The sequence below is a fragment of the Thunnus maccoyii genome, chromosome 8 (genome assembly GCF_910596095.1).
Source record: "Thunnus maccoyii chromosome 8, fThuMac1.1, whole genome shotgun sequence".
Classification (NCBI taxonomy): domain Eukaryota; kingdom Metazoa; phylum Chordata; class Actinopteri; order Scombriformes; family Scombridae; genus Thunnus; species Thunnus maccoyii.
Genome location: NC_056540.1, coordinates 19,569,183 through 19,596,398, shown reverse-complemented (window position 1 = coordinate 19,596,398; position 27,216 = coordinate 19,569,183). Strand labels below are relative to the sequence as shown.

Genomic DNA, 27,216 nt, shown 5'->3' with positions numbered 1-27,216 from the left:
GAGTCATCCTTCACCAGTGTATGTGTGGCATTCACCAAGAGAACGTTACAGGTCTGAATGCTGGACCCCTACAGTGAGGGGATCTGGTGGCTCTGTTATGCTGTGGGGGGGCGTTTTGCCGGCATGGTTTGGGTCCACTTATCCCCTTAGAGGGAAGGGTCACTGCTAATCAATACAAACATGTTGTGAGTGATCACCTTTATCCTATGATGAAACATTTCTCTCCCCATCCACAGGGCATGTGGGGTCACTGAATGGTTGGATGAGTATGTAAATATGTAAATGATGTGAATCATATGCTATGACCACAGTCACCAGATCTCAACCCGATTGAACACCTTTGGGAGATTTTGGGCTGATGTGTTAGGCAGCACTCTCCACCATCATCATCAAAACACCAAATGAGGGAATATGTTTGTGAAGAACGGTGTTCATCCCTCCAGTAGAGTTCAGAGACTTGTTGAACAAGACTTGTTGAACCTTACTAAGACACTTCATGTTCATTTGTCCTTTGTCATCCGTCTGTATAAGCAGCACTTTAACCTTTCAGCCGTCCAAGGAGCTGATTTTAAATATTTTCTGGTAGTCTCAACTATAGCAATGGACCATATCTTATTAGTTGCGCAAATGTTTGGATTTAAAATCCTAATCTGCAGCATAACTACTAATTTAGCTGACAAATAAATGTAAACGTAAAATGTACTTCCCGCTGAAATGTAGCAGAGTAAAATAATTATTGGCAGAAATAAAGCAGCAGGAAGTGGAAAACTGACAACAAAATATTTGTTGTGGATCAAAAGGCAAAGATGGCGTTCAGTTTTTATACTCAAATTTTTTATTTTTTCTATTAATTTGTATACTCCTTGTCTTTGTATTATACAGGTCATTCATACAGTTTATGATATAGTAAATAGTAACACACAAGAGGTTTGACAAGCGTCAACCCGTCACCCTCACAGACATGCATCATGCGCGCACACAAACACACTCTCTCTCTGTCACACACACACGGACACACATCCCTTACACTTATTAAACAAACAAAAAAAAAGATAAAAATGTAAAACGTTTTTTTTTTTTTAAACCACAAAACCCAAAGTTCTCATCCTCCATTGTCACCAGATTCACATCCTCTCAACACTTATTTTGAATATGACAATACTTATGTTTAACGAAATTTAAAAAAAACAAAAACAAATAAAAGAAACATAAAAATGCAGGAAGGCAACTAAAGAAAAGGGCAAAGCAATTTCGAAGACAGAGCAGATTAATTGAACTCCCGGCCCCCTGTCGTCTCCAAATCGCCATGGAGACAGAAGCACAAACGAGCTGCAAAGCAGGTAGAAGAACCACTGGCTGACATCAGGACAGTTTGCTGAGTTACTGATTCACTTCATCAGAGAGACAATTAAAGTCCAGCTTGACTTTGTGAGACTTTAACAGAATTTAGAGGCTTCACGTGTTTCTATTCAGTCAGTTATGCAAATCAATACAAGCCAGTATTAATTATTTATTATTCTTCTAGTGGGAAGGTTGCAGGGTTGAGGAAGGCAACACAAGCTAGTTAAAAAAAAAAAAGAGCACTCTGCAAGGTTTATGGCACAAATAACAGCACTGAGGAGGAGCAGGTGCATAGTAGGGCCAAAACTGAACCAATCACAGATCACGCTGTTGTGATGTGAGTGTAAACCATCTACCTAACTCTGGAGGATCATCAGCATCTGCAAAGACCAGACTTAAATAATACAAGTAGACCAAAGCTGGAGTCACCTGTTTTCACATCATGCACCCAATACGGGTGAACTGAATCGAAATATTCAAGTTCACCTGCTTACCAGGTGCAGGGAAACAGTCCCATGAAACACACTGATCTCACAGTTAAATTGTCCATTATTCTGTTTTGACTCCTTTAGACTATTTGCCTTTTGCGTGCATCTTGCAAGTAAGTGAAGCTGTGAGAAATCCCATTGAACTAGAACACAAACAGTTTTGAACAGTGCAACTGTAAGTACATAAATCCCATTTTCTTATGAACATCAAAGAAACCTTGAGAGTGATAATCCTATCTGCCCTTGTTTGGATTGAAAACTCAGCCGGATGAGAGTGACGGCGATATGTTTGCACACTAAACTGACAGTGAGGAGAATCTGCAGACTAGTATAGTACTGCGGGGAGGGACTCCTGCTGGATGCAAAACAATAATTAAATCCACGTATAATGGAGCCACGTAAAACACTGGGCGTCAGTAACTGCAGTAGTAGTTAGTCGTAGCTTTCTTTTTGCATTGAAACACACACTGACTCTCGTTAGTCCGTACACACATGCAAATACACATTCAAACCCTGCATTCGCTCCTTCAGCTGAGACGTTCCCAAATCACAACCTCTCTCTCATACACACACACACACACACACGCTCTCGCTCTCCCACACGGACGCAAAAAAGTCGTCATCATTCTTGGCCATCCTCTGTACGCCACTTCAGGAAATCTTCCTTCCTGGCGTCCGGTTTGATCTGGTTCCGCATGCCGCCGAGCAGATTGGAAGTAGCTTCAGAGGCCACTATTAAGGGTCGGACCACAGTGGGCGGGATCTGCCGCAGGACGCCGCCCACGGCACCGGGGAGACCCTTCTGTTCATGGCCGCGGGATGCTACATCGCACAGGGTCTGAGCCGTGTCGATCACTCCCTGTAGAGGAGACAGAGTGCGGAGATATTTCAGTCAAAGTGTAAAGAGGCATCAAGTGTTTTTAGTACATTTACACACACACACACAAGAGACGAGGCTGCTGGGAGAAATCAAAGAAAAACAGGAAATCTTCACATTTGAAAGACTGTAAAAAAGCAAAGTTTTGGTATTTTTGAGTGAAAAATGACGATTTATCAAAATTGTTGCCAGTCTTTCAGCTCCATATCAGACATTTTCACATGAACTGTGTATTATTGCGTGTTATGATCACCCCTTTCATCTTGTGATCATTCCTTTCACAGCAATACTTTCCCTGTTTTAAATCTGTAAAAAGCTGATGACACCTGAGATGCAGTTGAAATCATTAGTGGTCCTTAAAGCTCAGATTTTCATCACCATATATTGTTCCAAAAGGTGAAGAACAAACATCTATGTAGATATTAGAAACCTGGTTACGCATACTGTATATATACCAAAAAAAAATGTATTTCTCCAGGAGTATCTCTTAACTCCAGCCCTGACTACAAAAACTGGGTTTCTCATATAATTAGATGAAGATCCAAGTTACATAAACGCACCTCTCTGACGGTGTCGTAGGCCTTGGCTACACCTTCCCGGAGGTCTGCAGGCTGGGCGGCTCTGCGGGGCCGGCTGGTGGGGGCCCGGCCCTCAGTGATGGCGAAACGATTCAGGGGTGGCGTCGGAGACAGGATGTCATATACTGTCTCTGCTGTGGCCTGTAAGAGAAGCGAGCAGACACATACAAAGGTTCAGTTATTCTTTATCTGAATCAAGTATCTGAGGTGTTGTATGTTGCACAGATTGTAAAGTCCTTTGAGTTTGTAATATGTGATTTTGGGCTTGACAGACAGCAAATACTAGAGGTCCTGCTTATTCTGAAATCCTTCTGGAAAGCACAAACATCGACATCAAGGACAGATTCCTAATCTTATGTCATCATGGAGTTAATTTACCTTTTAAAGGGAAGTTTTTCTCTGAGGTATCTGAAACATTTTCTGCAGATAAAATTTATTCTATGTTCTAATTTATCTCCTTGAAGCTGCCCTGCTGTACAACTTTAATTCAGTCACTAATCATGATTTGCACTGAATATCGTTTAGGATTGAGTACCTGGATTGCCTGAACCAGCCTGTTGCTGAGCTCCAGAGCAGCTGAGGCTGTTGAGGTGCCAAAGGATGCTGCCCCCCTCTGGAGACCTCGAATAATGCGTCCATCTTTCCTGTACTGCTCTATAGGCAGCCAGAACAGATCCCTCACTCCGTGGACTGGAGAAACACACAGAGATGGAGAATGAAATGATAGATGAGATGAGAATAAGAAAAGATGTAAATGTTATGCATCACATAAACTAACACTGTGTAGTAAGCAGTTTCAACTCACAAAGCTGGACAACAGAGTGCATGGGGCCAACACCTCCCAGAATGCCCGGCAGCTGATTCTTCCTGATGTCTGTCAGCCACTCTGTGACGGCGTACTGGATCACTTTGTCTACACCAAGGAGGCTACAAAGTGTTGCAGAAAAAATAAACGAATAAACTTACGACAGAAAATTACACAGGTCTGCATTTCACACATTGACTCAGAAAGTCACAAAAAAACTGAAAGAATTTGGGACGTTTACACATCACAGAAGCTCTTTCGTAGACCACATAAATGTATATCAAGCAACTAATGAGATTTTTGTGTTAGCAGAGAGATGTGTATTTCTACCCGTGTCTGCAGCAGAGCCTCTTCAGCTTCAGCTCAGAACAATTTAACTGAGCCAGGCCGATCAGAATCCCTGCAAACGTTCCCTGTGAAACCAGAGAGGGATTAAAAGAGTGTATCTGGACAACCTACGCATGATCAAATACACTTAAATCCTACAGATTTCTGTATTGTGACGTAACCTCTCACCTGTTCAATGACGACATGTTTGCCGTGATAGTCCAGCCAGATAGGCACTTCAGAGGTGAAACGAAACTCCCTGAAAGAGACGGTGGGGAGAACCAGGAGACCAGTATTATTAATGAATCATCATTTACACTTGCTCTGTCTTACACAATGTTATACTTTATGCTAAGATGTTCTAAATTTTGTCATATTTGAACGTGTTACACACAGGCGTCTTCCTCCTGGTGAATTAGTGTTTACATACCGGAAGTAGATTGGCTGGTCAGAGGAGGAGGTGGAGCCGGCGGAGGAGGAGCTCTGCTCGCTGTAGGTAGTTTCCACAGAGGCTGTGAGGTCAGGTCCCAGACCACCAGATGACTCCATCTCCTCAGATGCCTTCTGGGAGGGGTCTGCCTTCACTGAAAACGTACAGATGGAAAAATAAGCAGGAACACGACAGTTAGAATACGTCACAAACTGTAAACAGCCAGTTGCTAAACTCACAAAAACCAATTTGGACTAAAGCCTGTTCTTAAATACTAAATCTAGGACCAAATATTAATGTGTTCATAATTAGCTTGAGTGATCACTTAAATATGTTCCTCAGCCAGTGAAAATTCATCCATCTGCAGTAATTAAATACATCACTTATCCATAAAAATCAGCTTGTCCTACATGATTGATCTCATTTAATATATTAATGAAAAGTGCAGAGAAAAAAAAACATCAATGGACACAGCTCACCTTCAGCGGCAGGGTCCACAGGCAGGTAAGGGTTAACATAGGAAGCTAGATTACTGAAAAAGTCCTTCAGGAAGAACAGCGCGTCCTGGACAGCAGAGGGATAAAAAAAAAGGCTGGTTAGATGCGGAGAGGCTACAGGAGAAGCACAAACGATGGTCCCTGTCAGAACGAGGTAGGCAGTGAAATCCAAAATTCGAAATAAATATCAACTGATCAACATGCTACAAAGAAATCTGTGTTTCTAGAGCATGCAGTGACTTTTGTGAGTTTAGTTATGTTGTCTGTGATGGTGAAACTGAGAAGCCACTTAAGATTGTGCAAGAAAGAAACACAAGATCAGTCGTGGCTTTGAACGGCTCATTTCTTGTGTAAACTGACAGTGACACACAATCATAACAAATGTTAAATGCAGTTTTCATTTCTAATTAAATACAACTGAAAAACAACAATTATCACTGTTAGTAGTTACATGTTTTCTCTAATCTGATACTTCTAGAGCTGATATGAGCAGTAATTTCTGGTTTCCACATAAATATGCAGAATGAATTCTGCGAACACAGTTACATATTTATTACCTTTCATACAACAGCTCTGAATAAAACTCAGACAGACGACCAGAAGACCAAAACCATTTACTTCCCTCAGTTTCCACACAGGACAAATCAAAACAAGGGTCTGAAAATGTCCCTGCAGATCTGAGAGCTCTACTCAGCCAGTTTTAGGGGTCTTGTGCTCAGCTTGAGACTGAGTTATGATAGACGAGTAGAGAGTAGCTGTTAGTATTCATCTCAGTGGTCGGAGGTACCTGGTCGATGTTAAGTCGTAGTGGCAGCAGGCTGACTCGGAGACAACACTCTGGACCACCAAGACCAGATTCTGGACACACCTGCAGGGCCTTCACTGTCAACTACAACAAGGCAACACAGTTAACGTCATAAGATGGTAGCTGCAAATAATTCTTTTCATTTGATCATTTAAGAGGGCAATTAAACCAGGACAGGTCCATTTTTTTATATAACAAACACTTCAACATTTGGCATTTCAGAGGTTTTTTTAAAAAAATCAAAGACTTCCTGCCGTCTCACCATGTTGGAGTGGGCTCGGCGTGGCATGCTCTCGCTGGTGTAGAGGTAGAGGAATTTGTTGATTTGTGAGGAGGCCAGTCGGTCTCGAACCTCCAGCTCCTGGACGATAAACACCTGCCTGGAGAGCGGCTGCTCGCCACCGGGACCCACCCCGACCACAGCTGCCAGTGACCCCTCCCCATCCTGCCCCGCCACGGCCACCTGGTAGGACTCATGCTGGAAGGACACCTAGGGAACAAAACAGGAGGAATATGTTGGAAAAAGAGGCACCATGAAATATAAAGCACAACAGTGTTTGATTGTATGTTGCAATGGAAGTTTTTCCTCATCTGAACTGAGGGTCTAAGAATAGACAGAGGGTGTCAAAAGCTCCAGAACAGCCACTAAGTGGACTTTGTGGTGAGATCATTTTGTCAACCTCTTCTAGTTAGTTTCATCTCAGTCCAGATCACACACACACACACACACACACACCTTGGTGAGCTGGATCTCCATTAGCAGGGTGTGCTGGCGGCCGCTGCCTCCAGCCCAGCGCCAGGAGTTCTGTGGACGAGAGGAAGTGACGGAGCGTGACGGGGAGCCACGCACACCGGCAGGGACTGAACGACCCCTGGAAGGAGGAAGAGAGAGAGAGAAATTATACAGGCAACAGAAAAAATGAACAGATGCAAGTGTGTATATATTTTACACGATAGACAAAATGTCTGTGGGTTAAATACTTGTGTGAGTGTGTGTTACCTATTTGCATGTTGGGCATGTATGGACAAGGGCTTGCCGCCAAAGTCCTTGCCCCCATAGAGATGCCAGACCACAGAGATCTCCCGCAGCACCACCCTGCTCTGGGGCACTGGGAAGCGGCTCGGGGCACGGAGCAAGTCTGAGCTGCCCCGCGGCCTCGAAAAATGGCTATCCTTCACCCGGATGGGCCCCTGAGCCAGAACTGTCACCACGGGCTCTCCATCTCTGGGCTGTGATGGAGGACACGACTCACTTAGTAACGAATCTCATATGCGAACATTTTATGAATAAGCATTAAGATGAATTCTAGAGGATTCACGCTGTGGGTGAAGAGAAAAATCACAAGAAAGACCGAACAGGAACATAAAAGCAACAAGAGACTCATCAGACTCACTGGGATGCCCATGCCGGGAGCCTCCAGGATACAAAAGTCGTCGTTGTCCTCAGAGCCCTCGGACCCGTCCTCTGACATCATATCTGCCTGAGCCTCTGTTGCTGTGGCAACCAGTCCGTCAAGCTCAGAGTCGTCCCCCTGCAGCACAGAGGGGCTGCGCTTTGAGGCTTCACCGGGGAACAGGTAGACAGAGACGGGCGAGCCTCTCGGCATGGAGGGTGAACCTAAACAAACGCAGAGAATCCAGCATCCATCAGCGACAAATGCAAAGATGTGTGGTTAAGACGAGCAGGTGCTGTCGTCACTCCACCTTTATCTACAGTGACTAAACATCTCCTGAGAATATTTGTACTGTGAATGACTGCATATGGTTGCGACATACAGCAGTTTTTCTGCATAACACTTTGAGGCTGAATTAGTTAAATCTGGGAAATCAGGGTTGTTTCATGTTTATTCACCTGATGAGATGTAAAGTATAAAGAAAAAGAAACAAACTCTGCTGTACCTGGGTCTAAACTCTCTTCCCGGTGGCTCCTCTCTGTGTCAATTAAGGCATCAGCCAGATCATACTGGTTGATCTCAGCAGTTTCAGCTGGAGGGAACGGCAGAATAGACGCAGGACTCTCTGACAGCTATTAAAACACAATATTACAAAGAAATTTAAACAGTTTCATTGTTCACATTTTGCCTCTTTATTGTGTTTCTTAATTGTAATTATACTAAAGCTACTTCTCTCTTCTCTGTATATACGGTAACTACTGAATGTTTGTCCATCCTGGAAGAAAGTTCTTATTTCTGTTGCTCTTCTGAGGTTTCAATGTTTTGTCCCATTAAGGGTTTTAAGATATTCTATGGATAGAGGATGTCATAATTTATCTTTATATAAACACATTAACTTGACACACTCAAATAGTTCACAACTGTAAGTCTTATTCATCCGTTAACTCTCCAATGAATACATAAGCCTCACCGGTAGTTTCTGGCCAGCGATTTCTGTGGGTGAGGCGTGTCGCGGCGGGGGGTGCAGGTCACCCTGGGAGACCAGGTACTGCAGCAGATTGACCAAAGCAGCGCAGGAATCAGCACACGTGTGGAGGTGAACCACGTTGTTGGAGCAACGAAGCTCAAACAGAGGCTGAGACTGGAGAACAAAGACAGTTAAGATTAAAGCCTGACCAGTACTAACATCTAAATGTAGGTACAAAAAAACCCCACCATATGTACTGAGTGGGGCATCTTACAGTTGAAAAAAGAAACTGCATAAATAAAAATATACATTTATAATACATAACTATAAACAAAATATCAAGGACTGATCAGATTTGGACAAAACCTGTGAGAAATATCCACCTGATGTCTGCATCTATTTCCATAATAATCATGAGTCAAAAGACACTAGAGTTATCTGTTGATTTTCCACCATTTAAAATGGATTGAAAAGTAATTTTTACACTAAAAAAACTCCATTAGCAGGTTTCCAGTTGTGAAATAAGCAAGAATCAGGCCATCGATTGCTGACTGTTGCTGGTCTGTTCATGATCACACTCAAGTTTTTAACCTGTTTGCTTGTGGGCATCATCAGCGCTGTCAACTCAGAGCTTGTGTGTCTTTCACATCAAATACATAATATTTAATTTATTAAATACAAAAGAGGATTAAATAACAACATAATAGTGTGTAGAGAAGATGAATTGGAGGAGTGTATAGAAAGACATTTTCTAGAACATAAATAAAAACAAACAAAAAAAGAAAGATAAAATACACCTGATGCTATGAACATCTAGCAAGAAAAACCAACAGAGCAAATGCCTAAAAGTCAAGCCTTGTATATACAAATAGACCTACAGACATGTTTGCATTGTTACATAACAGACTGTAAACTGTCCGTTCTTACATTTGTACAACTTGTTACTGATTGGCTCAAAAGATTGTTGCATCACTGTTGAGGGACGACGTGTTTACTGTTGCCTTGTCGGTTTAGATTTCACGTCCAGATGAAAAATGTTCCCACTCTTCAACTGCAAGTCTATTATTATGGTGAAACCTCATTATGGTAAAACAAATATTTATATACACGGGGCCTGCGCTTGTTGGTGGTTTTTGAAGGAAATTGAACAAAATTATAATGTTTTGTTTACATTCACATTTTCTGTGGTAGGGGTAGTCTTTTTTTTTTTTTTTTTTTTTTTTTTTTGCTGCCGTCCTTCATGGAAAACAGGGACGTATAGTGAACAGACGGCAAACGCTCACCAGTTTGCCCGTATCGCTTCCTTTCCATGTGGTGATGGCGAGCTCCAACAGGTCAATGTCCAGAACACAAACATAGTCTGTTGGACACAAAGGAACTAATATTAACTCATTCATATCTACTGATGACACAAGAACAGTATTTTCTATGTCTCACCTCTCCTCAGGTCCACCGTGTCAGTCTCACATTTGTCGGAGAGGTAGAGAGCCGAGTCATCAAGGATGAATCTGACAGCAACAGGAGAAAATATTGACTGCACTGACTTTCATTCATTTGGTGGAGATCTTAAATGCTCATTTAGAGGTGAGCTGTACCTGAGGTGGAAGGTGGCAGTGTCTACAATGATGTTACTGGACAGAGAGAAAGACTCTACTGTGAACAACACCCGCAGCGGCAGATACAGAGGTCTGAGGACAGAAAGACAGACAGTGAGGGTAAAAAACAAAAACAAAACACAGAGACATTATGATTTTATTGCAATAAAAACAGTCTTTATGTATATACCTGTAGTCGACGGCACAGGTAGCAAGGTGTGTGTGGAGGACAGTGATGACGGCAGGTGCTGTGTATCCCAGAATAGGGTCGTCAATGACATCCAAGAAATCGACCAGCTGTAAAAAAAAAAAATAAACAGACTGAGTTGGCAGGAGATACAGAAATATTTTATCTATTCACCTAATTGGACTTCAGTGTGGAAGATGGGTGTGATTTGTGTTTTCTCAACACATTAACCTATATTTAAAACTATCAGTCGCATCCCGTCTAGGACTATCTTGCTGTCAATCAACGTATCAATAGCTCTGGTCCTTATGAGCAAATCAAGCTATCACAATTAGTTTTAACCTTCTTTATAAGTGGGAATCCAAGCAGCTTGTACGCATCAAAATTTTGTTTGTTTCTCATTCTTCTGAATGGAGGAAAAAGGCTGCAAACAGTTCACTGAAGGGTTTCTTGTGTTATTTGTTGGTTATGATGATTTACCTCTATGAAGTAAAAAAAATGGTGGCATGGTTTGACTTGAGTAAAACATGAGTAAAATTTACTTTGAGTAAATGTTTTTGTTGTAATTAGTCATTTTCACCTGTGTTATTTATTGATTATGAGACTGTTGAAACAAACTTCACAGATTTCAGTTGTGTCAGTTGTGTTACTTTTATCGTAGTTAAAAAATGCATTTTGTAATACATTTTTTCTAGGCTTGTCTAAATACTACATATTCATAATTCATCATTAATCTTAAATAAATATTTCTTTCATTTTCAAATAATTCTGATTATTCTGAAAATGAAAATATGCAGCGTAGACATATTTGAAGCTACTGAAAGACTTTGGGAGGCACATAAATGGCACATAAAGCTAAAAAAGAAAACATAACAAATTGCAACTGCTCTAAAAAATAACATTGGTTGCAGATCTGCTTGGCTACAGAACTTATATGTAATATATATATATATAATGAAGTATTGTTTTGCGGCTATTGTACAGTTATGCATTTATCCATGTTATCTTTGGGAGCAAGAAAGGCAGAGAAGTTGGTTTTCTGGCATAGGTGGTGATTTAGTGTAGGTGGGCGTTTTGAGGGAAAGCAGACTGACTATAACAACTACCAGCACAGACAGTATCACATGTCTGGTCATCTGTGTTCTCCTTTTTGTCAGTTCTTCTTTAATGTATTATGTCTTCTGGATGGAAAAATTATATGATGCTATTCACCTGTTATTTTGTAATCAAATGTATTTTACCTATTTCTCATTCTCCCTAAATCTGCTACATCTACAATCAGTTATTTCCATTTCCAAAATACCTTTAAGATCCACCAAAGCAGCAGCAGGTTTATGTGATTAGAGAGGATGATCAAGAGTTGTATGTTCTACTTGAACAAAAGCAACAGCTGCATCCCTTATACAGAATTTAAAGTGATATGACTCGTGAGAAATACTCCAATACTACTTTACTGCACTCTGGTCCATTGCTACTGGAGAAATCAGTATCCTATTTCTTGTTCTCTACATTCGCCACATTCATATATTTCTATTTCTGTATGAATGTGGAATGTCAGAAATGTTGGTCTAGAGAGAGAAGGAGCCCTTTTTGACTCTGAGGGACTAAAAAAAAAAATCTTTAAAATCAGACATTTTTCTCAAAGACAGATGATAACTGTTCTGTTGTTTCCCTCCACTGTAACTGTTCTCAAAATACTTAATGCAAGTGATGCATGAAATAAGAAAACACCCTGAAATGCCTAGAAATTAAATGATAAAAATAATCACAAATGCAAGGTATACTGCCAGTGACTGTTTTTCAGTCACTGGCAGTATCAGAACATGAAGAGACAGGATGACTTGTTTCTTTTACCTTCCTTTTACTGATTCTCACCTGCTCATGCCAGCTGTGATTGGTCTGCGTCATGTAATGTCGCATGGTGGCACCTTGAAGTCGAAGAGCGACAAGGAATTCCTACAAAGAGACAACAACGAAAAAACAACAACATTGTTTAACCTCAATCTTGCTCTAACTGTAAAATGATGTGCGGAGGGAAGGCATACCTTGACGTTCCTCTGAGGGTCTAGAGTGATTTTAATGGCTGTGGACAACATCTGTTGCTCTCCCTCCCTGCCACTCACGCTGCTGACTCCCACCTCTGTGGGGTAGATGGTAGGGTCCAAGTGCTTTGGGGCAGAGAAGGCGGGCATCTCCAACCGCTGTGGGATGGGGGTGTCTTTCACCACCGCTGTAGTGGTGTGGGAGGAAAACAGTTGTGCTTGATGACGCAAAACATACATTTAAAAGTTCTGTGCACCATTAAATGTAGTATTGGACATGATTTAAAGTGGAAAATATTAATAAAGTTGTAATAAAATGATTGCAAACAACACAATGATGTGCACCTCGGTGATAGAGCTCAACTCGTCTGCTCTCCAGACACAGATAATTGAGATGAGGGTCATTCTGGTGCTGCGCAACACTGAATATCTTCCCTCCTTCCAGGTCAAGCACAATTTCTCCATGACTCTGGTCCTCCTGAATGTAATGGAAACGGTTAAAAAACACATAAATTACTTGATAAAAAATTGATATAGTTTTAAAAACATTTTTCCTTACACAAATATTCCAAGATCTGTGACAGTTAAGCTTATTCATGCAAGTTAAATTCAGCGTCTTCTAATATGTTTAGCAGCCACCTGACTCACCTTCCTGTCTGTCCTGGCCTGGAGGCGACCTTTATTGATAATGACAGTGAGGGAGAGGAGGCTGAGGTTGTGGTTGGGGCTGGAGGCTGATTTTGTCCTTCCAGATGGTTCACTGGCCAAGTAGAACTGAGGTTCGTCCTCCTCAGAGTCAGAGTCTATGGCAGCAAGAGAGAGAGAATGAAGACACAAGAAAACATACTTTAGCTGTGATTCATGTCCACACACCTGCTTGATGTTTTGGCAGGTTACTTGTTAGTTTTGGCTCAAATGACAAAAAGAAAAGTGACAAAACGAGTGAGAAAAAACAAGAATAAAATCAGTAACCAGTAACTTAACAAGTTATACTCCCGACAGTGGCAAAAAAAATCTAAATTTGGTTTGAGTCTCTCCATCAAAACTGCAGTCAAACTCACCCAGTCTAAAGGCCGACTTGCAAAGCTGGAACTCGTCGTGCTGATAGCGGCTGTGGTCAGGGCTGTGGGCCGAGGAGGGAGGAGGGGGAGGCGGCTCCCACATCAAAAGGTCATTATTGATTCTGTGGAGGAGATTGAGTTCAGCGATACTTATGATGTAGAGGACCAAAAACAACAACAGGATAGTTAAAGTGCATCTTGTAACCCTGAACCCTGTTCTGTGTTCATCTATGAGTGAACTTAGAGCACAATACAATCTTATAAGGTGAAAAAAGAACTATATTCCTTGTATTTAAGACATCTTAATGTAGATAAGTTAAAACATTTTCCAACTGTTTTGAGGCCACCTGGATGATGTAAGCGTAGATGATCACACTCACACTCCTCCGACTGTACTGACGTACCTGTTGTAGACGCTCTGGAAGGCCTGTTTGCTGGGCAGAAGGATGTAGGCCAGCGGCAGGCTGATGTCCACAGCGCACTGACACTGAGCGACACACTGAGCCTGAAACTGGCGCATCTCCTCAGGGTCAGCTGGGATCACCATCTAAACCAGGGAAGAGGACTAGGTCAGGGCTGACATCTTGATAAGACAGCTGAATATTTTGTGTGTGTGTGTGTGTGCGCGTGCGAGTGCCAGCACACCTCCTCAGTCTCAAACATGGTGCGGTTGGAGGAGAACGGAGAGCTGGTTTTGTCTTGGAGTTCACAGTGGCTTTCAAAGAAGGCGGCCCCCAGGTCTCTGGCGAGGTCCAGGGTAATCCCGCCCAGGCCTGCTGCCGGGCCCTGAGTCTCGCCACCACGCACACGCACCGATATCCTGTTCAAAGAAGGATGATGACTGATCGATTTTGGTGGTGCAGTAATACCGAGTACACTTGATTATGATTTAATGAGCAAGAACGAGTCAATGTAGACAACAGAAAGTCAGGACATCTGCTACTTCCTCTAAGACAGTAAAGTGCTGATTTGAGTATTACAGCATGTTATGAAACACCAAAATAAGTTTGTGTGAATTATTTTCCACTCTATATCGTCACGATCATCACCACTAACCTGGGCAGAGAGTCACGGCTCTTCTTCACTCTGATGCAGGGGAAGGAGCCTCCCTCCCAGCCCTCATACGACCCTGGTGAGACACAACACATCAGTTCTCTAACTGCTTTAACAACATATATATAAACTCAACATGGCAGCAACTCGCAGCTTTAAATTGTTTTCATTATCAATTAATCTGCTGATTATTTTCTTAATTAATTTTTTTGTCTATAAAATATCAGTAAATATTGAAAAATGGCCGTTATAATTTCCCACAGCCCAAGTTGACATCTTGAAATGTCTTTTTTTTGTCTGACCAAGAGTCCGAAACTCAAATCTATTCAGTTTACTGTTATGTATGACAAAGAAAAGCATCCAATTCTCACATTTGAGAAGCTGGAACAAGCAAATGTTTGGTATTTTTGCTTTAAAAAAAAAGAGACTGAAACGATTATTTGATTATCCAAATCATTGCTGATTAATTTTCTGTAGATCGACTCATCGATTAATTGACTAATCATTGAAACTCTACAGCAAAGTTTGACAAAGGTACTGTCAGACTTACATAGAGCCCTTGTCAGATACATTTTATGCAGCTACATCATTATAAAATGATAAAAACAGTAAAATCTCCAGTGTATCATTTATAACTTGAAATAAGAAGGCAACAAACACAACTTCCGCCATGCCTATGAGGTAACGGCTATTCATAAATAATGATTAATTATTGTGAATTATGTTCACAAAAACAAGGGGCCTTTCAAGTACTTCTAGTAGTGAGATGTGAAGTCCTTGGATGAAATAATCACAGTTAAATAGTTAAACTACTGAAAATGCTTTAACTGTTTTACTGTTTATAAAAAACTCTAATGTATGGGGTTGTGTTTGCTCCCACCGTGCAGGTCGGTAAAGGAGGCCTCCAGCAGCTGGGTGAGGCAGGGAGCCGACAGCTGTCCCAGGGCGGGCTGCTCGCTCTGCAGATCCGGTGCTTCTTGGTGCTTCAGCTCCAGCTCCGTCAGCTCCAGCACCAGCGTCTCCTGCCGCACTGATCTCACGGTCAGAGGCTGTCGCTCAGGTAGGGGCCGTAAATCTGGTATGGGGAAACGAAGCCTGAGGACAGCGTGGGGGGAGAGGAGGGAGAAGGAGGACCACAGCTCAATGCTCTGGGTCTGAGAGATGGGAGGAAAGAAAAGTGAGAATATGTTAGTATTTATCATCAAAAGAAAGTTGGCTGAATTTTAGGGGATGATTCAGTCTCAGCGTTACAGTTAGTAGTTAGAGCTGGCCACTGAGAGGCTTTACTACAGATGTTGGGCAATCTGAAGTGCTTATTTACTTTAATCCCTGTCAATTATGTTCATGTTTGTGTCAGCACTAATATCAGGTCAGACATGACATGATTACCTCTTGAAACCTGAAAAAGAGCTTTGTCTATTTCGGGTTTCTCACTGTGGTAATGATGTAAAAATCCATGACACTGCACAACCAAACTGGAGCGTTTCCATAAGCCAAAAATAAAATTATGCTTGATTTTTGATTCTTTTCTGTTCAGATATGAGCAGTCTGGTTTATAATACACAATGAATGCTCTTAAGAAGAACAGCTCATCAAATGCAATGTGTACAAGATACAAAACCCAGTCTGGTCAGTTCCTTTATTATTACCCATTTGTTAAATTCTCCATTACCGTCAGATTTCTATTGAATTCATCAGTTTCTACGTGTTTCCAGTCTGTAAATACTGCTCTCCAAATTCAATGATATGAGATAAATATGGAAGACAAATTGTTAATTCTTTGAGAGGGCAGGTCACTGCTCAGTTTGCTTCTCCTTGTGTGATTAATTACAAATTTATATTGTGATATAAACCAAGTTAGGAGGCTCCATTTGATTTAAGTACATGCTTTTCCACCGTCATTACAAACTGCCCTTATTTCTGGTCATGGGTCATAGTATTACTCATGCTATGACAAAACAGGTGCAACGACGTGCATGCTGATTTGTGTTTTCAGCCGATTGTGTCATCATATATTTCTTTTATACACCCTGTTTTCTTGCTTGTGTTTTAATTGGGCTACTGATGACGATATGGTCTATGTTTTTCATGTAATTAGATTCTATATGATGGAATAAAATGTACGTGAGGTCCCACCTGCATGTGTCCAGGTCCGGTTGTCTGTGAGGGACAGTAGCTGAAGGCCTTGCTCAGGTTCTCCAGGCGACTGAGGATGTCCAGGTCCAGCTCGGCGCTCAGTTCTGCCAGCTCCACTCGCACAACACTGTCTCGCCGCACCACCCGCTGTTTACCCTGCAAACACACACAAACATGCTTGAAGATTTTACATGACGTGTAACATTAAAAAAAAGTTATGTACAACATTCTTAATGCTATAATCAAAAAATAGTAAAAAGTTGCTTTACTTTTCAGACTTGCTTCATCTGCAGCCATGCATTTATTTGTCTTTTAGTAGTTTTCTTTGATCACTCCTCACAGCCCTACTTCAAACACCAGTCTTTGACATAGCTTTGTGTTTTAGTAGATCCACTTTTGCACTTAAACACGCAGGAATCCAGTCTGTGTGTGTTTGTGTATTAATTCGTACCTTTCGCAGGTGTTTTTCAGTGAGGCTGTAGTGTACTTGGGCACATGGTCTGGCTGCGGCTCCAATTGTGAACAGACCAGCTTTCTGGAATTGGAGCAACTAGAAAGAGACAAAGAGAGAAACAAACTGTTCTCTAAGGTCTTCCTTATGAGCTTAGTAAGAGAACAACAAACAAAGACTACCTTCAGACAACAAGGTAAACGTTTACTCATATTTGACAAAGATATCACTGGATCAAACATTTTCAGTTCTGATTTGGGTCACTTTCCTTTGTGGTTTTAAATCAACTACATATTTGTTTTTGTGACAAAATATCTTCCATTCAACACTCATTTCACATATCACAATTCATTTGATTTTGTTTAATATCGATGAAGTTAACATTCATCTTGACTTCATGCTGGCAGTCAAACTTCTATCATGTTGGTTCTAGTAGAAAGGAAAGATGAAGGACAGCTGTGACAGATGTTCTCAGTGGAGTTGAGATGTTAGACCTTATAACGATCACCTGTGACATCATGTTGTTGTTACTGTTTTGCACTGTAATCAATATTATGGACATTCATTGACAACATTGATCTAATGTGAATGGCCAAACAAAAAAAACAGTCTTGCAGTGTGAGCGCTGCCACACAGTGAGCAGTGAGAGATTCTGTACCTCGCTGTATTGAGGCTTGCTGTCCTCCCAGAGGCACTCTAACAGTTCCAGTCTGCTAAAGGAAAGGTCAGAGGTCACCGCCCGACTGTTACGCCTCCCGCTTCGCATCTCGCAAGCAACCTGCACTGCTGCTCCTGTCAGCCTGAGAGAGACGATGAAAGTAGAAAGAAAATTTAGATACTCTTACCTAGGAGAGCCCCGTAGGAGGTCACAACAACATTGGTTTGTAAGAGTATATGAAACAAAAAAGACAGAGAGGCAGAGACATGAAACACATTCATCATACCTACTGATTATTTAACTTCATCCAGGTTTTTAGTACTTGAGCAATATCCATCTCTGCTATCTCATCTCGTGTCACCTTTGAGTGAAACGTCCACTTTCTTTATATTTATAAAGAACTACAAATCCAAAATAAGTATCTTCAAATCTACAACTGCTGTGCTAAAAGAAAATTAGATGTGAACATCAATTAAAACTCAATAATGACAATACACGTGTGTGTTTTTCTACCTGAGGTGGGAGTGCGGGCAGGCCTTGGCGAAGCCGCCTCTCAGATGGTGGAAGTCTCTCTCGCTGAACATGCTGTCTTTGAAGAAAGCGAGCTCCCGGAAGAACACCTGAGACACCTGAGCCAATGATGAGGCTCCCTCAGCTTTAGCCGGCGGGTCCTCCTGCAGCAGAGTCAGGGTGAGCCCGCCTAACGTCAGACGCAGCAGTGCGTCGGCCTTCATCTGCTCCGCCTGGCCGCTGTGTGAACGTCCTACGAAGGAATAGGATGAGAGTTCAGTGTCATTTGGGAAAAATACTAAAACATGAACAATGACAATTAAGTGAACAGCTGTGTAAAGTGGTGACATGCAAGTTAGTAATGAAACTCTGAGGTGTCATTATGTTAAAACAATGACTTTAAAGCACAAAGATCCTGCAGGATTACTATCTGACTCTGGGTACTTGTCATAAAAGAGAGCAACTTTCAGAACAATCCAGTACTTGCAGGCTCCTTCATAGCACAGCAGTGATTTTACCTCTGGTGCGGCTGCTGGACTGCGGTAGACTCGTCAGACAGCCCGCTACAGGATATCTCCTGGGACAGTTCATCATGCCCTGTGAGGGAAAAATGAAGTGGAAATTACCTATTGAATCACTTGTGATTTGATTAGAACATTTGGAAGTTCTGTGTTTTGGATCTTTGCGAGGGCAGTGGTGGCCTAAAGGTTAGAGAGGTTGTGATCATGTGTGAATGTGACGCATTCCTGCAAAAGAAAGGCTGCCTCTCAGTGAAATGTCCCTGAATAAATAAAAGGTTAAAAAAGAAATAAGGAAAGAAAGAACAAACATTATCCTGTGCTATACATATTTTTCCATTTCCAAACACATGCACATTGCCTTTGATTATGAAAACAAACAAAAAAAAACAAAAAAAAAATGTAACATAACAGAAATTTAACACTGCAAATATTAAAACTATTCCCGATACTACCAATAGAAGATGCCACTATTGGCAAATGCTTAAACTGTAAACACACACACACACACACACACACACACACACACACACACACACACACACACACACACACACACACAGACAGACAGACAGAGGTTGTACCTGTGCAGATAGCGCTGCGGGCTGTGTGAGGCTGGCTAGACTGTGCGTAGAAGACTCCATATCGCTGTCTGACAGCTCGCTGCCGGAGCGCACAGACGTCACGCTACTGCTCATCCCAGCAGGACCCATGGAGTAAAACATTTCTGCAAGGACACAGTTACGCACACACGCAAAAAAAACACACAGTAACAAATAAGTTAGATACGACAATGTACATAAACACATCGTGGAACTTCGGTGAAGGAGTAGCAGGTGTGTTTTTAAATACATTTCTTCAAGAGCGACACTCTTCTTTTTCAGGGCTACAAATAACAAAATCACAGCTCCAAGTAGAACTAACAAAACTCAAAACTGAGTCTCTGCAATTTTTCACAACCAGGCACCTTGTACCTTAATCAGGCTGTTTGCTACATTTTGATTTTAGAGGGGAAAAAAAAAAATCAATTTCAACACTAAAGGATAAAAGAACTTTCATTTCATTCATCAATTTGGAAGAAGCTCACTCGGGCTGGGATGAAAATAAACTAAATGCCTTTTTGAGCATGTCTGCTGAACTTATTATGTGTTTCATACAGACAGATGATAAGTTGGCCTTTGCTGTACTGTTTACCTCCGTTCTCCAGGGTGGTAATGTAAGGTTCCAACTCAGGATCAGAGTCCCAATCCTTGTCTCTGGGACTGGAGCCCAGCTGCTTGCTGAGGTCCTCCTCAATCATACGCAGGTCGTCTGAGTCCAAAGGACGGCTGTGTACCCCCCCACACTTAGTCTCTGGCTCTGGAGGAGAGGAGAGAGGACAGAGATGAGTTCATCTTTGTGTGTGTGTGTGACCTTACATTTATGAGGCATTTACAGATCTGAGAGTGACCTTACTCTCTTGCTCCGGGCTACAGAGGGAACAGTACATACAGGTTTATTGCCTGTGTCTACGTGTATTTGTTCAGTCCTGCTGCCCGTGAGGAGTTTTATATTATGTGATGCTAAAGCCTGCAGGCATCTGATTACCTTCTATGTCCTACACACACACACAAGTAGTATTAATGCCCGCTTGATATAAATGTGTGGTGAGATTTTTTAAGTTTTATGCATCATTTATTCATCAGCACCAAGGTTGGAGAAAGGATCACTTGACACTGATCTCAGAGTAATGAGGTCATTTTAAAAGCACTTTTATTTGTGAACAGGAGAAGTGCACTGAAGGCTCATGTCCATTTGACTATTATTTATCTATAAAAGGCCATGCTATGACCTGACCATGACTGTTTTTTGCCATTAACCACCATAAGCCGGTCAAATCATAATCTTTTAAATCACAGAGGCAACAGGTCATCTTGTGTGATGCCATAACCACCAGGATATATTAAGCATAACCTATAACGCCAATAAAATCCAAGGATCTGAGACGTAATTGCAATCTCAGATTTCTCTGAGTTATGATTAAAGGGTCAAGTGTGGTCCAGATGGCACTGGGATCTGGAGTGTTTTGAAATGAGAAGTTGAACTTGGACTGGTTCATGCCCAGTGTGTCACAGTGGCTATGTTTTACTGTACCAGTGTCTATGCAGAGGGCTGCCAGCAGGTCCGTCAGATGAGTTATTTGATCTGGAGACAGCAGCATGTGGACGCAGCCCACTTTCCCATCCAACTCCAACTAATGAACAGAGAGAGAAAGACAGGATACCTCAAATCAATATGAGAGAGCAAATGGATTTTGTAATCTATTAGTACACATGAGAGAGTTGATGATCTTATATTACACAAACACAAACAAACACACACACACACCTTTGGTCCTGGCAGCATGTCGTTCTGTTTGATCTTGACGGTGGTCTCGATGAAACCGGAGCAGCTTCCTATGAGCAGCGGCTGAGATGGAGTAGAAGGAGGAACAGCCTGGGGCTTCACCTCCTCTTTCTCCTCCTCCTCCTTCTCATTGTCATCTTCCTCCTCCTCTCCTTCACTAGCCGTGGCTGAATCTGGCTCCTCTTCCTCAGGAGGGCCCTAAGAAATCAAGACGACTCTTTGAGCATTTCTAGTTGTTGTGCTGATGTCTACACAGTCAGCTTATATTACTGCACATTTCCTTTCTCACTGTAAGGATTTTTCAGTCTGCTCCTCCAACTTTACAAATTAACAAAAGTATGTATTCTGGGTTACCACTGGGTGAAACTTGCATTTCATATAACAAACAAAAATATAAGTGGACTTCTACTTGAAGACTTTCTTTTACCCATTTCTTCAGTTTAGAAAAACAAATATTTTGCTTAATCTTTCGTAAGCCTTCAATAAGTCTTTGAATAAGTAAATTAAATACATAAATAGAAAACAAATGTGTGAGAGAAACAATTTCAGACACAAACAGGTAAATAAAGGAGAAATTATAATCAAATTTAAAGATTTTATATAAAGACTCTACAGTCAACCAGTGACGTCACCTGTACTGTGCCATTGCTGTCATAGAACAGCTGAACTGCACTCAGCTGGAGGATCTTGTGCAAGAAGGCGGGCGGCTGGTGGATGTCGACAGGCACGGCAGTCTGGCTGGCTGGGTCACGCACCGCCTCGTCAAAGTACTCCAGCCTGGAGACAGATTATAAATGAAAGATGTAGATATTACGAAGTAGAATGAAGAAATGGTTCAGTTTCTCTAACACAGTCAGGACATGATCATACCTGTTTTGTAACAGGAAACTTGATTTTAATTTTGAGAAACACTGCTAGAAGGCAGAGAAGACTAACAGGTTGATTATGGAAATTATGCAACCGTAGGAACGTAGGAACATTTTGTTACTGTCCCCCACTGTTAATCAAACACTACCACTGTAACATGCCTAATTTTTTTTTTTTTTTTTTTTTTTTTTTTTGAAATCAAGCCGTTGTGATGACTAGGCCTTCTGGTCATTGACCCTCGATCCACACGACTTTCCTGAGAAACTTTGTCAATATGACAGGAAAACAAACAGGTTCAATTGTGTCACAGTAACGCATTTTTTAAAATGGCACAACAGTAACAGGACATGTGGGACATAAACACAGGAAACTAACAGTGACTACGTGATGATGATCAAGTGAGTAAGAGGTTGGGAATGTGTAAACAATCTCAGTTACCAGTCAATTTACAAATGTAGCTTTACATGACAAGTTTTTAGTTTTTCCACATCTGTCTTAAAACAACAGTCAGGAGCCCAAATGAACACTGACACATATTTTTCTTGCTGTAATCATTCCTCCTGTTCATATAAATCATTAAGAGATCCCTTCATAATGCACTACAATGTAATGATGGGGGCCAAAATCCACAGTCCTCCCTCTGTGCAAATATGTATTTAAAGGACCAGTGTGTAAGATTTCGTGGCACCTAGCAGTGAAGTTGCAGACTGCAAACAACTGATTACCGCTCCTCCTCCCCCTCCCCTTCCAAGCATGTAGGAAAACCTACAGTGGCTGCGAAACTCATGAAAAACATGAATCTAGTGAATCTAGATCAAACAAAATCTAATATAACCCCTATACTTAAATATCTTTACTGGCTCCCTGTTTCATTTAAGATCCAGTTTAAAGTTCTTATTCTCACTTACAGAGCTTTGCACAATCAGGCTCCTGCATATGTGGCTGATCTACTACACCCTTACTCATCAGCTTGCTCTCTTGGGTCAAATATGCTAAACTTGCTGTCTGCCCGACACACCCGCCTAAAGACCCGTGGTGATCAAGCTTTTAAGGCTATGGCACCCAAACTATGAAAAGCTCTGCCCGCAACCTTACGGTCTGCTGATTCTGCAGATTCTTTTAAAGAGCAGTGAAAGACACACCTGTTTAGACAGGCAGTGTGTGTTTTAGCTTTGCACTTTTTTATTATGTGTCTTGGGTTCATTTCATCTACTATGTTTTCTTTATTTCTTTTTATGTGGTTTTATGCCTTGTAAAGCACTTTGTGACTAATGTGTATGATAAGCGCCATACAAATAAAATTTACTTACGTACTTGAAGGTGCAGTGTGTAGAATAGTATGTTTTAATTAGTGTATAATCCTATGAAAACCTTAGAATGAGCCCTTTATATCTACATAGCGAGCGGGTCCCCTTCCATGGAGGCTGCCATGTTGCGCTGCCATGTTTCTACAGTAGCCTAGAACGGACAAACCAAACACTGGCTGTAGAGAGGACCTTTTGTGTTTTTTGAGTTTCGCGGCCACCAAAGGTTCTCCTACATGCTTGGAAGGAGAGCGGGGGGAGGGTGGGTATTCAGTTGGTTGCAACCTGCAACCTCACCACTAGATGCCACTAAATTCTACAAACTGGTCCTTTACGTGCAAATTGCAACCACTGATAAAATCTTGTTCAGGTGGATGACCTCATCAATACTGATCCTGTTTAAAATGAGCTTTACACTGAAGCTGTCTGACAATTGGAGGTCATAACTGTGCAGAGGCCTCGTCTCCTTATCTGCTTACTTAATGAGCTGAGAGAAGATGAAATCTGATTCTTAGCGACCATTTTGCTTCCTCTCTCCTCTGGCTGTAATATAAGTGCTGACGTGGGAGTGTTACAATATTACTAATGATAAACAGACACTTTCTAATGCTTACTGGTGTGAGTGATAAAAAGTGAAATACCGCAACAGAAAAAAAGGTGGTTATAAAACTAGAGACAGAAAAAAGACCCATCAAGGGCTGCAGAGTGCTTTTATGTCTTTATGACGATGGCTCATTTGTAAGAACACTTGTTCACACGTGTACTTTGACAAAGAAGGCTTTGTCATGCACAAATACAAAAAATTGCAGTGTCATTTTACAGACAGGAAATGTAAAAATACTTGGAAAAATTGTAGAATTTAACAATTTAATTTTATAAATGATGTTTTGATTTCAACTATAGCTATCACAAGCTGTTGAGGGTAAATGGTTAAAGCCTTTTGAGGTTACAATCAAAATGAAATTATATGCTTTTGTTCTGATCAGGCCTGAAACAGAACAATACACTATTCATATAAGCAATAACCAAGGAAAACAAAATAGTGATTCCTACTGTTCTTTTGTAGAAAAAATGTTATATAAGCCAACTGCTTTCGTATTTTAAGTGAAGAGTAATTAATTAAAAGGCAATCCAGGAAGGATTTTCTATAAATATATCATTGCCAAATGAACTGTAAAAGTGACCTTTTAAGCTGCATTTAAATGTCCCATGAGTTGCTTTCTATCAGCGAAAATGTGACTCCACTAATGCGATTGTTTAGCATTTCAAAATATGTGAAAATAAATTTTACAACTATGTATTAAAAAAGATATAGCTGTAGGATAAAACTGAATATAGCAAACAACATGAAGACAAAACTGGTCCTATTTTTTTTCCTGCAGCACATTTTCTTTAGATGCAGCCTGAAAGGAAGTTGCGACGTACCGTTTGATGTGCACCTCTAAGGCAACGCCTGTTTCCAGGTCCAGGGGCTGGTGCTCGATGCGGACAATAGTGTCTAGGAAGGTGACTTTAATACGACGAAGGACTACAAACACAGACAGGATGAGAGACATAAAAAGTTTCATTAGCACTGATCTTTCAGACTGGGTGATACATTTGAGAAATATTCCCACTATTACTGTCAGAGTTCACATTATTATTGTGTATGATTGTGATGTTGCAATCGTCGCTTGTTTACATGATGAGGACAGACGCAGCTTTAACTCACCCGTCTCAATGGTTTGTGCAAACATCTCAAGCCCCTCCAGCGGGGCAGGTGGCTCTTCAGACGCCTCCGGGGGGTCCTTCAAGCACTCCTGAGCCAGCTGCATGCTGGAGGTCATGCTTGATGACCAGACTTGGGAGTCCCAACCCCCACCTGAGTGCAAACACCACCATATGGGAATCAGGGATTTCTTTACATCAGAGCTACTGTGACGATTATTTATGACTGAATATAGATGATGACTAATCATAAAACTTTGGCCCTTTTCAGAATTTTCTTTCTGTGTTTTGACAGAGACTTAAGTTGTGTCTGAAATCACTCCTTCATTTACTTATTCACTATTCCCTACATAGTAGTTTACTCTGAGAGGTAAATTTAGATTATGAATAATCATCATTGTGCGTCATCACTGACAGGTGCGGCGTGCATGACTGTAATTTTTGCATCTATAAACATGTGACATATTGCATTGTGGAATAGTTAAACAAGGAACAGTGTACCTGCTGTTGACACAACTTATTTTGTTGTTAACTCTTCATAACGAATAAATTTCAGAATTCAGACACTCACATAAAATGGCAGACAGTAGATATAGGGCACTATATAGTCAATAGAGAGATTTCAGACAATGCTAGTGCAAGTAACGTGCGTGAATGTAAATTTCTCAGTGTGTGATGTAAAAAATTAACAATTCATACATAGGTGCACCTCCTGAGCTTTCTGTAGACCATTGCTGTGACTTACAGAGCACATGAAGGTCTAAAAAAACAATAAACTCTGTCTGGATGCTCGGAGCTCTCAATTAACTGTTATCCGCTCACTCACAACCTGACATGTAAACATTTTATTCTATGACACTATTCGCATAAGTTAAATCTAACAGAACAGACACCTTTCTATGTCTGCAGATCAACATCAGCTCTACATCAGTGATAGTTTGGAGGAAATAGAGACAAATTAGTGAAACTCTGGATGACTTTAAAGTAGTACAGCAATGTGAAATCTGATTAACCCTTCACTCAATCTGTGACTGACTAGTGAGTTCTTAGTGACCCTAGAGAGAGATCCATCCCAAAGTTGACTTTAAAATGGTGCTTTAAAGTGAACTTACTGGTCCGATACTTGGGTCGACATGTTATCTGGAGACCAGTAACTTCTAAGGTGCAGTGATCGGTCAGCAGAGCTTGCCAGGGTATGGTCACCGCTATGGTGCTGACAAAGCCATCCACTATCTCCAGAGGAGCCCCGAGAGACTCCAGAAGCTCATTGACCGCCTGGAGTAAAGAGGAAGAGGCAGAGAGTGAGGAGTGACAAGGAGAAAGGGGAATAATTGGTTTCATATTTGTCTCATCACTCTGGGTGCAGACTTAGAAAGCAAAGCGGACATAGCAGATGAAATATATCCATGCAGAATGTTTAGACACTTGAGACAGATACATCTGATCTGGTGCTGCTAGTAATGTGCTTCCCATATGTGCATTTCCTCGAAGAAACGCGAGCTAGGCTATGAGGCATGACGTTAGAGATTGTTGTTGAACTCGAGATCTGTTGCGAAACAGTCAAGGGTGCATGAGCCCGACACAAACACACGATGACTGCTGCTGCTGTTGTGGTGGCGGTGGTGGTGGTGGAAAGTTGACAGCCAACCTCTCTCCTCTCTTTTTCAAAACTTACCCACACGTCGAGGTTGATTTCCTTGATGACACCGCTGCCATTGTACAGGTCCAAGCCCAGCTGGTCCAGGCTCAGTCGCTCCTGCAGAAAGTGACCGAGGTAGTGCTGTAAGAGATACCGACAGGCCCGCTTCTTGATTGAGCCTGACCAGGGAAAAAGCCAGCGAGACATAGGGCCAGAGAGAGCGGGGAGAGGGAGCGAAGAGGCAGCGGAGGAGAACGAGTGCGAGTACAGTCCTCTGGCAACTGCATAACAGACTAACACAAAGTGTGCAGAAACAAGGAATGAGCCACAGCTAGCTAGAGGGGCTAAGGAAAGGGGAAACCGTAACTCTACTTCTCCCCTAGGCTTCACACTAAAGCTCGGAAATCCTTTGTCGGGACCGACGAGAGTCCCAGACTACTTAACGAGACGTTACTCCAACTGTCGGTAGCTGTCTCGGCTCATATTTTCGGTACGTTTGTGTCGGATAAGAGCGACAGGTCCTGTTGGTGCGTATCTCTTGTTTCAGGGTTGTTTATTGTTATCATACGCCAACTGATGGTATGGTGAAGACGT

General features: G+C 41.7%; 1 protein-coding gene across 1 annotated transcript; it reads right to left on the bottom strand.

Annotated features, from left to right (window-relative positions):
• Positions 1–823: 823 nt before the first annotated feature.
• Positions 824–27,216, bottom strand: atg2a (autophagy related 2A). Its single transcript, XM_042419020.1, has 42 exons — positions 26,659–27,216; positions 26,096–26,258; positions 24,988–25,137; positions 24,702–24,804; positions 21,738–21,882; positions 21,088–21,303; positions 20,854–20,953; positions 19,915–20,079; positions 19,305–19,447; positions 18,721–18,799; positions 18,206–18,455; positions 17,693–17,834; positions 17,035–17,133; positions 16,584–16,739; positions 15,328–15,601; positions 14,451–14,523; positions 14,040–14,214; positions 13,799–13,941; positions 13,395–13,516; positions 12,982–13,136; positions 12,679–12,811; positions 12,337–12,521; positions 12,167–12,247; positions 10,295–10,401; positions 10,105–10,197; positions 9,947–10,017; positions 9,793–9,869; positions 8,513–8,683; positions 8,048–8,174; positions 7,543–7,766; positions 7,149–7,378; positions 6,885–7,020; positions 6,411–6,638; positions 6,131–6,232; positions 5,326–5,410; positions 4,847–5,000; positions 4,606–4,675; positions 4,420–4,502; positions 4,090–4,211; positions 3,820–3,974; positions 3,267–3,425; positions 824–2,688 (listed from the first exon to the last, which is right to left on the bottom strand). Exons 1-42 carry the CDS (start codon positions 26,827–26,829, stop codon positions 2,452–2,454), a joined length of 6,054 nt encoding a protein of 2,017 aa, XP_042274954.1. The 5' UTR covers positions 26,830–27,216; the 3' UTR covers positions 824–2,451.